General features: G+C 37.2%; 1 protein-coding gene across 3 annotated transcripts; it reads right to left on the reverse strand.

Moving 5' to 3' along the window:
* Nucleotides 1-1532: 1532 nt before the first annotated feature.
* On the reverse strand, nt 1533-9737 carry LOC139726622 (NXPE family member 3-like). Of its 3 annotated transcripts, none has more exons than XM_071637611.1 (4): nt 9593-9737; nt 6158-6742; nt 4749-4921; nt 1533-3120 (listed from the first exon to the last, which is right to left on the reverse strand). In XM_071637611.1, exons 1-4 carry the CDS (start codon nt 9626-9628, stop codon nt 2259-2261), a joined length of 1656 nt encoding a protein of 551 aa, XP_071493712.1. In that variant the 5' UTR covers nt 9629-9737; the 3' UTR covers nt 1533-2258. The 3 variants fall into 3 exon arrangements, with proteins under 3 accessions (XP_071493712.1, XP_071493713.1, XP_071493714.1); XM_071637612.1 differs by having other exon boundaries at nt 2967-3120; nt 4745-4921; XM_071637613.1 differs by having other exon boundaries at nt 2986-3120; nt 4777-4921.
* Between the last annotated feature and the right edge of the window lie 3615 nt (nt 9738-13352).

A 13352-nucleotide genomic window follows, 5' to 3' on the forward strand; every position in this document is an offset into this window, starting at 1 on the left:
CTGCGAAGAGCGAATGCCTCAAGGAAGTACTCGCAAACACGCACACGTAAATAAACTTCTGACAATGTTTTGATTTCTATCCAAGGTTCAAATTGCACAGGAATTTTACTCGTGAGTAAAAATTTAATGCCGAGTTCCGCAATATTGAGTGTATCGGGCTACCTAAAATGGACACTTCTTACACTTCCATGTATAAAATAATATTGTTTTATCTGCGTGGATCGGCAGCTAGTTCTAGCAAAGTTAGCTGTACTCCAACATATCGTCTTCGTCAGCTTGGTTTCACCGGGCTTATTTCCGGAATATTACATATATATATATATATATATATATATATATATATATATATATATATATATATATGAATGACATTGAATTTTGTATAGTGTAGCTCTACTGGACGTCTGATTCAGAAACGTTATGCAGTCATTTCCGAGATCTCGGACGGGATGTAGTCCTCATTACTTTCCGTCTTGTCCCTTGTCATCACAATTATTTCACTTTTAAACAATGCTAACGTTTCGATATGACTCGAATTCAGAATGGTTCGACCGCAGATGGACATGGCATACATTAGCTGAGCAGCTTATCAAAACGCCGCCCATATTTTTTGGTTTTTTTTTCATTTTGTCCGTGCTTTGATCAGTGGTTTATTCATTGATGCAATACCTTTATCTATCATTCTATTTGGCTACCAGTTATTTGATTATCCATTCCACACGTCAATGACTCTTTTTCTCCATGTCTTATTCGGTAGAGAAGCTCCTTCCCTTGTTAAACAGTGCACGCAGGTCCTGCAGAGACAAAATCCTGCAAAGAGGGGATGTTATTATTTTCATTAACAGCAGTCTACTCTCCGAAATTATAGCAATTACTGCTTGCTCGGATCGAAATTGACAAGGGCTATTCTGTTCATAGTTCTATTCTTTTCTCTGTTAGACTAAGGAGGTACTAGGCGAGCTTGCCTAGTACCTCCTTGGTTAGAAAGCCTGTGACTGAGTGGTTCCGCCCTGATTGGTTTCAGGGCGTTATCTGTTGACATGTCGATGTTAACACCGTGGGTAATTCATTGTTGTTGTTTTTTTGGTGTTTTTTTTTGTAGTACGGCTTCAGGATTTGTTTTTTTTAAACAGTGTTCGTTTCATCTTACCTTTGGTTTCTTCATTTCATACCTTGAAAACAGACAATAAAAAGACATACATGTATGCAAATACACACATACACAAAAATACCGACACATGCGCACACACAAACATGCTCACACAAAGGGAAAAAGGGAATAGCAAACGTGGCAGAGTTTGCCGAGTGTTTTGACTGTAGTTCAAGTGAATCACGTTCAATTCAATTCAATTCAATTCAAATGATTTTATTTCCATATAAAGTAATACAAATCACTATACATAACGCTTACATGAGTACATAATAATTCAAGGAGCTTTGAATCACATAAGTTTCAACGAAACATGAATACAATATTATAATGATATCAACTTTGGTTTGGATAAATAAACAAGTAAGCAATACAAGACTTCTTTGTTTCAAATTAAAATCTTCAGTTGTTATTTAATTACCGCGGGTTGTGATACCGTGACCACTTCCAAATCCTGATGGCGAGGGGACAATAAGCAAATTCAGTAATCTTGCTCCTTCACTAAAGAAGATGACAATAAAATGTTTGTTAACAGATGTGAAATCTTATATTTGAAAAAGGCATTTTGTCCATAAACCAGAAGAGTCACACACAACAAGTCTTAAGATACGAAGATTTCCATTCGTTCATGGCAAGCCGTCAGTTGCACTCTTGAGACGTTTTATTGAAAGTCGAGACCACAGAACAAAAGAAAAGAGGCACACCTCTTAAAGTATTTATCAAAAATACTGAATGAAGACCTAACAAATGAAATCACTTCATTTTCATTTTTGTTTCGCAAAGAGTTCAGAAATCCTCTCTATAATCGCCGACTTTGCACATGTTTAATTTCTAACCCTAAGCTACTTTAACCCAAATGATCCTAATATTAGACTGTGAACACGAATGTGCCTATCATAATCAGCTGATGTGATCATTTGTAAGTTTGTTAGTTTGCTTTTTACTCTATACTTTACTTTCAGCCAAATGATAAATTAGTGATGGGATGCTGTGCGCTTGTAAACATCAACGATGCAAGATAAAGTGTATTTTATAGTGTTTCAATCAAACTGTAGTACTGACTGGTCACAAAATCATTCAATGGCAAGAACAATGTCTTTTGCACACGTCACATTGAACAGCCTAACATGGTTAGCAGCTGGTCGCTGAGATTTTCGACATGGGTACCGGTTGGATGCACATTGTCATACTCCAGCTGAGCTTCAGTCATCTGCCAAGCATTAAGGTAGCCAATTTTAAGCGGAAAATGCTCCAATGCGAATCGAATTCTATATTCCAAATCCCGAGCGTACCAGTCGCTGCAACACGCGTACATAACGAAATGGTAACCCTCTCGCGTGTTGGCGCCTTTTAACACCAAAACAGCACGCGGATTTCGTTCGTGTAGTCTGCGCATGGCTGCTAATATTCCATGCAATCTTTGTTCCAGCAATGTAGGCTTACAAGAAGTAAAATGAGCCCATAGCGACACTACCACTACCACAGTGGATTCGTTGTTGTTGATTTGATCTATCCGATTAGCCACATACTCAATATCTGATATGTGCGTCCATGCATTTTTTGAAATTGGGAAACCGTGGAAGGCGTAGAAAGTTGATATATTCCAAATGCTGTCGCTCCCTGTAAGCGGACCTGTATAATCTGCTTGATCGATGCTGTAAATAGTTTTAGTGAGTTTCAGCTTATCAATATAGAACATACTCAACTGACGGATCGTGGAGTCACCGAAAAAGTACACATGTTTGTTCTGTAGACAGGATCGTATGTGTTCTGCAGTTGAAAAGCGATGAACTTTGCAGTTTGACGGAATCCACGTACCATTTGAGTAATATCCTGCGATCTGGGGCTGAATTTTGGATATTCCCGGCGAACAGATAGGGAATGAATTAGCTAAATTTCGAAGATCATCTGAAGAGTTTCTCTGCGCAACATGCACCTGTGCTGTGGAGCCAGTCACCGGATATACCCAGCTGATAAAAGAAAGAAAATCGGTACCATCTTTAAAGATAAATAAGAGAAATCAATCAATCAATATGTATTAAACTATATCATATAGGTCAAAAGACTATACAACAAGAATACTTTTACAATTTGAAGATTTGATGAAATAATCCTGCTATAATTGGAAATTTCTGAAATTATCATATTATCATATTCATCAAGTGGAGTCCTTAAATGAAAATACTCAAGAAAAAAAATTGAGAGTAATCATTTTACACTATCAATGTCCACACCCAGTTCTCAATCATCATAACTTCCTGCAACACCCACAAAATCACTCCTTTCAGGTCAGTAAACAGTGGCGGATCCTGGAGGGGGCGCCTCCTTTCATTTGTTGTTGTTGGTTAAAACAAAAGAAATAAAAAGAACAAAAATGAAAGGGGGAGCAAGCGCCCCTTTAATTTGAGAGAAACCATCTGTAAGGCGATTGTAATGACATCAGAAAATTAGATTTAACCTCAGGTGTCAAATCTAACACCAATCAAGTGTAAGGGCGACATCGACAGGTTTAGAAAGTATGTGGTGATGGTGTTGAAATGTGATCACCTGCCACTTTGTGGTGTCAATTTGACACACTGCAGCTTGTTTTTTTTTTGACACTTCGCTGGTGTTAATTCAGCAATGACACTACATGATGTTGATTTGATGTCGCTGGTGTTAATGCCAATGGTATGACACCCGCCCAGCGTCACTAGGAGACCACACCCAATGTTGTTACCAGTTACTTTGTGTAAATGTGTTCACAGTCTTTGATCAAGTACTAGTTCTCTTGTTGAAGTTCAAAAGCAACAAGAACAGTAACTAATCACCTATAGTAGTGACACCCGGATGAACACTGGAAATTTAACACCAGCTTGGTAATTCATGGGCACCCATATGTTTTTTCAGTGTAGAAATTGCGCACATATTGCTGAAATAAAAATCCAAATTGCTCGATTGTGACATGTCTGGACACTAATCTGACATATCAATTATATAAAAAAAAGACTATACTTGAAGATTATAACATATCAATTTCATTTGTCGGAAATACTTGGGAAAGTGAAAGAGATGTTTTATTTCAAACACTTTCACAGCATACAGCTCAGATTCACAATTTTGCATATTATTTTGGACGTGATTGACTTTTGGTCTATATGATTTATCATTGGGTCAAGATGGACTTCATTTAATATGATTATGAACAAGCCAGATATGCCCGATGTTATTGAAAATGAATCTTCAGATTGCTCAGAAAGATGACGGCATCGAACTACGATCACAAGAGGCACAAATGCACCGGTAAAATCCTTTTGTGCATCCATATAGAAAACTGACTGCTGTTCGGATAATCATAGCCAGCTGGAACCCCCGTATCATGGCAATTACCCCCCCCCCCTGCCCCCCCCCCCCCCCGGCTAAATGCTGGTTAGTGATAAGGTTAGAGTATCGATTAGGGTTAGGATTAGGTTTAGGGTTAGTGTTTGGGTTAGGGTTAGGAGTAGGTTCAGGATTAGGATCAGGGTTAGGGTCAGGGGAAGGATCCGGGGTGATTCCCAAGGGGGTAATTGCCCTAGACCCGGACCTCCACCTCCGGAATCTCTTTGGTTATACCCACTGGCCAAATGCAGCTTGCTCTTTCTCACTCATTAACGAGACAGATTCCTCGTTGCTCTTGACCGCATCAAGTCGGTGCATGACCCTGTCGGTGCATTCGAATCTGGCGGGTTTCTCGCAGTACCAGGGTGAGCCTGTGCGTTTGTCGGTAAAGTTACACAGGTCACTTTCTTTCTGTTGACAAAGAAAAAAAAATGAATAGCAAATCCGAGTAACCTGGGAAATACAAATGATGAATGTAATTCGTCTTTCTTTCTTTTTTTTTTTGTCATTTACTGAATCAAGGCATGATCGATGTTGAGTGAGGAAATTTGAGAACCTGCTTTACTCAGAAGCTCTTAGTTTTGGCTTTTATATTATGTATGTTTCATCTATCTAATAAGGGTTGAGTTATACTTCATAAAATTCAACGTGCAAAGTACAGCTGTAAGTGAGAGAATATCAGTTAAACTATTGCCCACAGGAATCACCATTTTATTTTCGTCACATTTGTTTGTAGTCGAGATCTTCAGTGCCATCTTCACAGTAGATACCCGTTGGCTTTGAGTAATCAATGGGCTCACATCGCAATTTTCCCATTCGTTTGAAAATTTGAATCGTATTTCTTTGCTCGACGATTTTTTAGCATGTATTCTTTGTAGAATAGAATATTTCGCTTTCTCAAACTTTGATTTGGAAAATGGGCTAACATTTGATTTTCCCATTCGTTTGAATACTATTCGTTTGAATATTTGAGTCATATCTCTTTGCCCACAAAATGCTTAATATGTATTCTTTGTAGAGTATGATAGTTCGCCTCTCAAACTTTGGTTTGGAAAATGGGCAAACATTCAATTATCCCATTCGTTTAAATATTTGAATCATATCTCTTTGCCCACAGATTGCTTAACATGTATTCTTCGTAGAATAGAATATTTCGCCATCTCAAACTTTGATTTGGAAAATGGGCTAACATTCAATTTTCCCATTCGTTTGAATATTTGAATCATATCTCTTTGTCCACCAGATTGCTTAACATGTACATATTTTCTTTGTAGAATAGAATATTTCGCCATCTCAAACTTTGATTGGGAAAATGGTCTAACCTTCAATTTTCCCATTCGTTTGAATATTTGAATCATATCTTTTTGCCCACCAGATCGCTTAACATGTACATGTATTCTTTGTAGAATAGAATATTTCGCCATCTCAAACTTTTATTTGGAAAATGACTGGTTGAACTTCTTTCCATTATACATTTTGGAGTTTACGATAGTGATTTATGTTAGTTTGGTTAGTGCAACGGCATTTTTCATAATATACGTAGTTTGTTATACTAGTTTGTCCTAGTTTGTTATAATAGGGGTGTTTTTTGTTGTTCCTGGTTAAGATTATCAATACCATTGTAAAGAATACAAATTGTGTCCACACCATGGAAGGCCTTGGTAAGGAATTGCAGTACACCACCTCTTCCTCTTCACCGGGACGACTAAATGTACCTAGGTAGACCTGTCGCGGCTGGTGATTCGCTCGGAGACGATCAAGAACATAGACGGCTTCGCTGGAATGTACCAAGCCTACGTAGATCCTTACCATTCCGGACCATTTGAAGGTGAAAAATGCACTATACGAACCATCACCGTTGTCGATTATTTGGCCGTCTTGTGAAGAACTTGTCTTGAAGTTTGATGTGATAGTATAGATCTTGGCACGAAAGTAATCCCCACCGTGCGTCTTCATCTCATTGCGGCCATTTCGAGCTTGGATGCGCAACTCTAGTTCGTCGCAAATTCGGTAATTCGATTTCCTGTTGACAACGTCGAATGTGCTGAATTCACTGCTCGTGGTGTCAAGCTCACTCCTCCAGTTTGTTGGGTAGACGACGGGATAGTGGAAGGGGGAAAATTTTCTGATTGTCCTCTCCGGACAGAATGGATGGCGAAAGCTGTTGGACGAGCTGTGTGCATTAACTGCTTTTGAGTCACGGACACCTGATGTATCAGAATTGGCCCGTATCTGAATCATAAGAAAAAAAATCAATAAAAAAATATGGACGAGCTGTTGAAAGCAAATCCTTAAAAAAAAAAAAAACAGAAAAAAGGAACACATAAAAGATGAAAGAGCTGCCCCGTGTGAGGCAAAAAGTGAAGTCAATTTATCCAGCACCGGATCTGTATAGTATTATATGTGAGAAGGAAAATCATCGTTCGCTCAAACATGATCCCTTTTTTATGTTGTTGTTGTGTTTTAAAGAAAGAAGAGAGAGAGAGAGAGAGAGAGAGAGAGAGAGAAATGTACTAATCTTGTCAGTAGCATTCATTTCTATGTATTCATCTCATTTTCGTCATATTTTAACAAGGTGATAGGAGAAACTTGCTCATCCAGTGGCTATTATTCTGAAAAAGTGACAGAGACATGAATTTTACTCAATCCAATTCAATTCAAAGTTTTATTAATTTCAATCCAACAAAGAGTTAAGTAAAATATAAAACATGCCTTACACAATCATATTGTTTGATCAATTTGAAAAAAAAAATATTATATATAACGTAGTGTGGATCGAATTGTACATAAGATTTATACGATATATTAAGTATAGATCAAGAATAACCAATAACATCGATGTGTGTATGCTTCGAAAGGTTGACAAAAAAGTACTCATAGTAGTGTAGAGCTCAAAAGCTTTGTAGCCTTATGAATTTGGACCTATATTTTGTTGCACTCTTATATTTCCTCTATATTGCAAAATTATGTGTTTGAATTTAGAAACCAACGTCCACGACTCAAATTTCAATATCACAGTGCTTCTAAAATTGTAGTTTGTATGTTTGAATGGAAATAAGTGACATAGAATTTGAGGTAAATTATTCCATGAGCTGTATTATGCACTGCAAGTATTCGACGTCTTTGTCTTATTTCAGTTTTATTACTGAACTGATTGATCACTGCCACACACACACACACACATACACAAAAACACTCATTGCCTTGTAATAAGGATATCTATAGGTGGGCTTATAAATACCGTTGAACAAAATGGTACCATTTACTTTGACCTTTATTATTAGCCCCGCCTTCTATGTCGTTATTGGCAATTTAGACTTTTTCATAGGCCTATTCATACTTTTTTTTTTCACTGTAATAGCCACAGCATGCAATCAATCAAAGATAGAGTCTTTCTGAAAGTGACTTATGAAACTAATTTTTTTTTTTTTTTTTTAGTTCATTGAGAGGACAAGTTGACGTCATCCACTATTTCATTTTTCCCCGGACACATAAACGGAGACATCACCTATTATTGGCAACAAGAAAGAGGGTGTCAAGCTTTCATAACTACAGCATCCGGGAGGAAACAAGCTAATTTCTGATTCACAAATCGCTCTACATCGACGTAAATACGCACTGAACAAATACGCACAGAAGAAATCATGGGTATACATACTCGGCCAGGATTCGAACCTATATACCAACTCCTGCATTATCACCGTCCGACAGGCGACCGCTGCTTCTAATCCTTAATCTACTGATCAATTCAGTGCTCATGTTTGGAAATCTGTCAGTAAGTTGTAATAAAAACAACTCGACGGAAGAATTTCATTAATTTGAATAAGCTAATTTAATTGCTCTTGCAGTACACTCTGTACCACACCTCGTTGGCAAATCCGAGATTGTGAAGAGTCGAAGCGTTACATCCTCTTTCACAAGTTGTGGTTTTACTTTATCTCTTCAGCTTTTGAAACGTAATCAAAGTAGAGATAGTCTGCTAGATATTTCCAAATAATACGTGAAAAGGGAAATGCCATACATGTTATCGAATGGGACAAGGGGTGTATTAAACCACACGCATGGGTGTACTTCTTTGATCTAACCAAGGAGGTTCAAGAAAATGGAGTCACAACTGTCTTATTTCCTTTACTAGATGTTCGATGCCGCCGCTCAGAAATATTTGAAGCATGTGCCAAACTGGATCTGCCACGCAGATAGGAAGACAACTGACTCGTGTCTTATTGCATAATCACCAGCCATTTTCTAAGGAAGATATGTCTTTGTGATGGTAATTACTTTTCGCTATCCCTTCTTATACAAGGTAGGTGGTACAGACACGAGGATGTGCGAATATTGCGCAAAAAATGCTGAATGAAGATGAAAATTACTCGACTGGGCACACCCGGGCACTAATCTGATCAATAAAGAATTATATTTGAAGATTATTCCAGGTCAATATTATTTGTCGGAATTAAGCGGAAAAGTGATAAAGCCGGCTTTCCAGGATGGTACAGTTTTAAACATTGTTCACATGATACAGCTCTGATTTACACTTTTGCACAAATTTCTGCACGGGATTGATTTTTGTTTTACATGCTTTATCATTAACTGAAATTTCATTTCATTTAATAAATAAATAAGCAAAATATGGCCAATATTATGTTAACGTTCAAAATGAATCTTCAGATTGCTCAGCAAGACGGCTGCTTCGAACATCGATCATCAAAGGCACAAATGCACCCGTGAAATTCTTTTGTACATCAATAGAAATCTGACAACTGTTTGAATAATTACAGCCAGTTTGAACTCCAACTCTTAAACCTCCTTGATCTAACAGAAGGCCAGCATGGAAGTGGCACCAGAAAATTGCGCTGAAGGCTTTTTTTTTTTCGTCTGTCAGCTGATGTAGATGACCCCCGGAAGTGGCTACTTCACCTTGTACTAAAAGCAAACAAAACCAAATTTGGCATACATTTCCTGAATTTGTATTTTCTTTGCTTTTATTCTCAACCCTTTTCATAAACTGTGCCTACTAAGTTATGTGCACCTATACAATATTCATGACTGTGTCAAGCGAGCTAGTTCGAACAATAATGGTACCTCGACTAGCGCCATCTTACTGTCCCGGTGGAACATGTGCTCAGTCAATAAGCCAGCAGTGTGCAAGCGTAGGGTGACTAACGAAATCACAACGACTGCGACGAGAAGACTTCCCAAGAATAATCTCTGGATCGACAGAAGACTTGTTGCTGTAGACAAAACAAGACCAGACACTGTTATACGTTTACTTCAACTGTCATAATTTCATGAAACTGCATAGTCAATGACTCATGAGTTATGTTTTTTAAGAAAGACAGCAAAGTTACAGCCCCTTCTTTTTTAATTTCATTTTATTATCTCCTGCTGCAACTGCAACGTTTAACAATAATCGGCAATTAACCCAAATTGAAGCCCTCTGCAAACTTAGTAGATGTGTTGATGATATTAAGCAATGGTCTCACGATAATTATTTGAAATTGAATTGTGTTAAATCGGAATTTTTATATGTTTATTCTCAGTTCAGGCGGGGTAGCTCTCTCACAGAATTTTCCCTTGAAGATAGTAGGGCCTACTATCCCCATCTCTCAGTCCGTCAGAGATCTCGGAGTTATTGTAGATAAGCATCTGAACTTTCAACAACATATTAAGAATTCATGTCGTTCTACTGCTTGGGGTATTTGTAAAATTGGTAAAATCCGTAAGTTATTGGATCAGTCTTCCGCTGAACGTCTCATGCACGCATTTGTTTCCTCTCATCGTGACTACTGTAATTCCCTACTTGTTGGTATCCCTGCTTCAAGTACTGCACCACTTCAAAGAATTCAAAATACAGCTGCTAGCTTGTGACCCTTACAAAAAGATCTGACCACATTACTCCACTTCTCCAATCCCTCCACTGGCTCCCCATTCATCAGCGTATCACTTTTAAAATCCTTCTTATTGTTTACAAGAAATGCAATAATCTTGCCCCATCTTATCTTAAAGACTTAATTTCCTTCCGCTCCTCCACTTCAACCCGTTCTCTCCGTTCTTCCTCCACTCTCCAATTATCACGTGGTCCCCGCACCTGTACACGTTATAATCTATGGTGATAGGGCCTTTTCTGTTATTTCCCCACTTCTTTGGAATAAACTCCCTTTTTATATTGGTAACGCTGAAAATGCTGATATGTTTAAGTCATTGTTGAAAACATATCTGTTTACACAACCTTAATTCTGCTGTTGTTGTCGTTGCTGTCGTTGTATTATAATATGTACATAATGCTGTATTTCACTTTTACGTTATATTTTTGTCCTTTTTTCCCCGGATTGATGCGCTTAGAAACATCAGTATTAAGCGTATATATAAATGTTATTCATTATCATTATCATTATCATTAATTAGAGTGCTAGCTCTGTGAATCCGATAAAGATTTTGTTGTCTTTGAAATTCATTTCACAATCATTTTCTATGATTCAACACTATCGTTACAACTACCAAAAAAAAAAACAAAAAAAAAACTATGCTCCTCCACGTCATCCAAAAGAAATGATTTTCACTTCGTCATTTTCACCTATAGTTTTCGCATGCATGAAATTTGCTCAAAACATGTGTGCATGTGTGCTTGTGTGTATGGTGGGGGGGGGGGGGGGGTTGGGCGCTGTATTTGAGCACCTCTAATTCCACTTGAAGTACTCAATATTGTTTTATTTTTATTTGATTTTATTTTCAACATGATTTTACACAAAAGCCAAATTCTTTTCAGTAATATGACAAAAATTGTCAATATTTAAAATTTACAATGTATACATGATTAAAAGATGTATATAACAAAATCCATAATTACTACATTAGCTCAGAGCTAACTAAGGTACAGTATCAATCATTACATTACAAAAGCACACACACCTACACACACAAAAATGTGTGAGTATTTGTATGTTTAGAATGAATATACTGTACGATGTATCTGTTTTGAACACTGCTGTCTACACAGCCATAATAATCATATAAAATGTGACACTGCACCTCAAAACAAACAAAAAGTCGCCAGACATGAATTTTTAGTTAAGACCATATTCTGAAAGAGCAGACTTTAAGCTTTAAAATGATGTATAACTCAAATCAAATGGACTCTCCTAACCTATCTAAATATTGGAAAGAAAGCACAAACTCAGGAAAAATGGGAACTGAGAAAAGAGGCTCTGAAGTACAGTGTCTATTCAAGCGCTTAATCTTTACCAAACCCTGTTGGCTGTGCGATGAATGGGACAAAAAACAGGAAGTAAACCACTGGAGTAACAACAATGAAGGGATTATCAGATTTAAACTGAAATTAAGCATGCCTCATTAACACATTCTGTACATAATCAATGCCAACTTTCAAAGCAGTAGCACTATCCTTTCAAAATTATTAGAGTTGAATGTGAAGAGTGTGGACAAGGTTTTTCAGAAATGAAAAAGGGATTCTAAAGAAACACCTAATTACACTATTCTACCAAAAATGTTCGAGATAAACTGCTAAAAAACGCACTTTCCCGCCCGTTTTTTGATACCTAATTTTAGCATAATGTAAAAGAAGACCCGCTCTTTCAGAAAATATGAAAAAGTCAAGTTCGGCTAGGTTGACCCATTTCACTTATTTTCAGTCCTCACGCATAATCAGTGTGTGCGACTTATGTTCGTTTTGAGGTGCACGGTCACAAATAGTCCCTTCCCCACGAGAACGCTATTCCGCGAACGCCAAAAACTTGCAATTTTTAAGTGAAATGTCAAGTGACGTATCAAATGCTCTTTGTATAAATCTCTGAAAATTCCTATACGACATACTATTTATTTGCCATTGCCTTTGTTTTCTTGTCGTATAACTGCGTGAAGCTAATTTGGGAGAATTTCATTTCATTTCATTTCAGTTTTATTTCATTTCCGGCCAAAGCATAATAATCATAATATGACAATTTCATATAAACAAATTAAGTACAATGTAACTTTTACATTTCCCAATGAAATTGAGATACACATCATTTGTTTACATGAATCAATAAACATACTAGTTGAAGAAATACATGGGCAAAATGTGACTGAATCATAAGAAAGAAACTTCGGAAATGGAGGGGACTGCTAAAAAACCAAGCTTATATAGAATGCAGTCCCCTCGTGAGTCGTGAAAATTTATAGTAATAATGCAACAAGACAATTTGACATAGTCTTCGGGAAAATTTCTAAAACCATATTGAATTCAATACTTTATGATTATGCATAAATTTATAAATCCTATTATACACTGTATTTGGAGGGCCTATTAATCTTTCATGAATTTTGGATATAATAGGAAGGATAGAGATACGTGTATAGTTACTAATTTGACATGAATCATCTGTCTTCATACAAAGTAAAATCATCTTTCTTAAAAATTTGGTTTACCTTTGTAATTTTGAGAGAAGTAGGATATATGGAGACATTTTATGTGTAAGTGGATCAGCAATTTGATGTATAGACCTTTGAGTTTGAGGACTGATACACTTATTCTATCACAGCCGTTTGTCCTATACTTGAATTCAGATCGTTCGTAATATCAATAATTTCATTAGAGTTTGTAGGGTAAGAAAATGAAATGAAGAGGTGGGTTCAGGAAGAAATTTCGAAAAAGAGGCTTCATTTGTGTCGTCAAATTTTTTTGACAGAATAAAAAAAAGGGCGGTGAGTTGGCTCAGTCGGTAGCGCGTCTGCCTCACGATCCTAAGGGCCCGGGTTCGAACCCGAGTCTAATGGACTGAGCAATGTTGAGTGTAAGCATACCGTCCCCTCGAACAAGAGGCAAAACACTCTGTCCCTCGGATAG

This window comes from Diadema antillarum, unplaced genomic scaffold (genome assembly GCF_040938485.1).
Source record: "Diadema antillarum isolate AM-2024a unplaced genomic scaffold, OU_Dant_1.0 seq00000094_RagTag, whole genome shotgun sequence".
Classification (NCBI taxonomy): Eukaryota; Metazoa; Echinodermata; class Echinoidea; order Diadematoida; family Diadematidae; genus Diadema; species Diadema antillarum.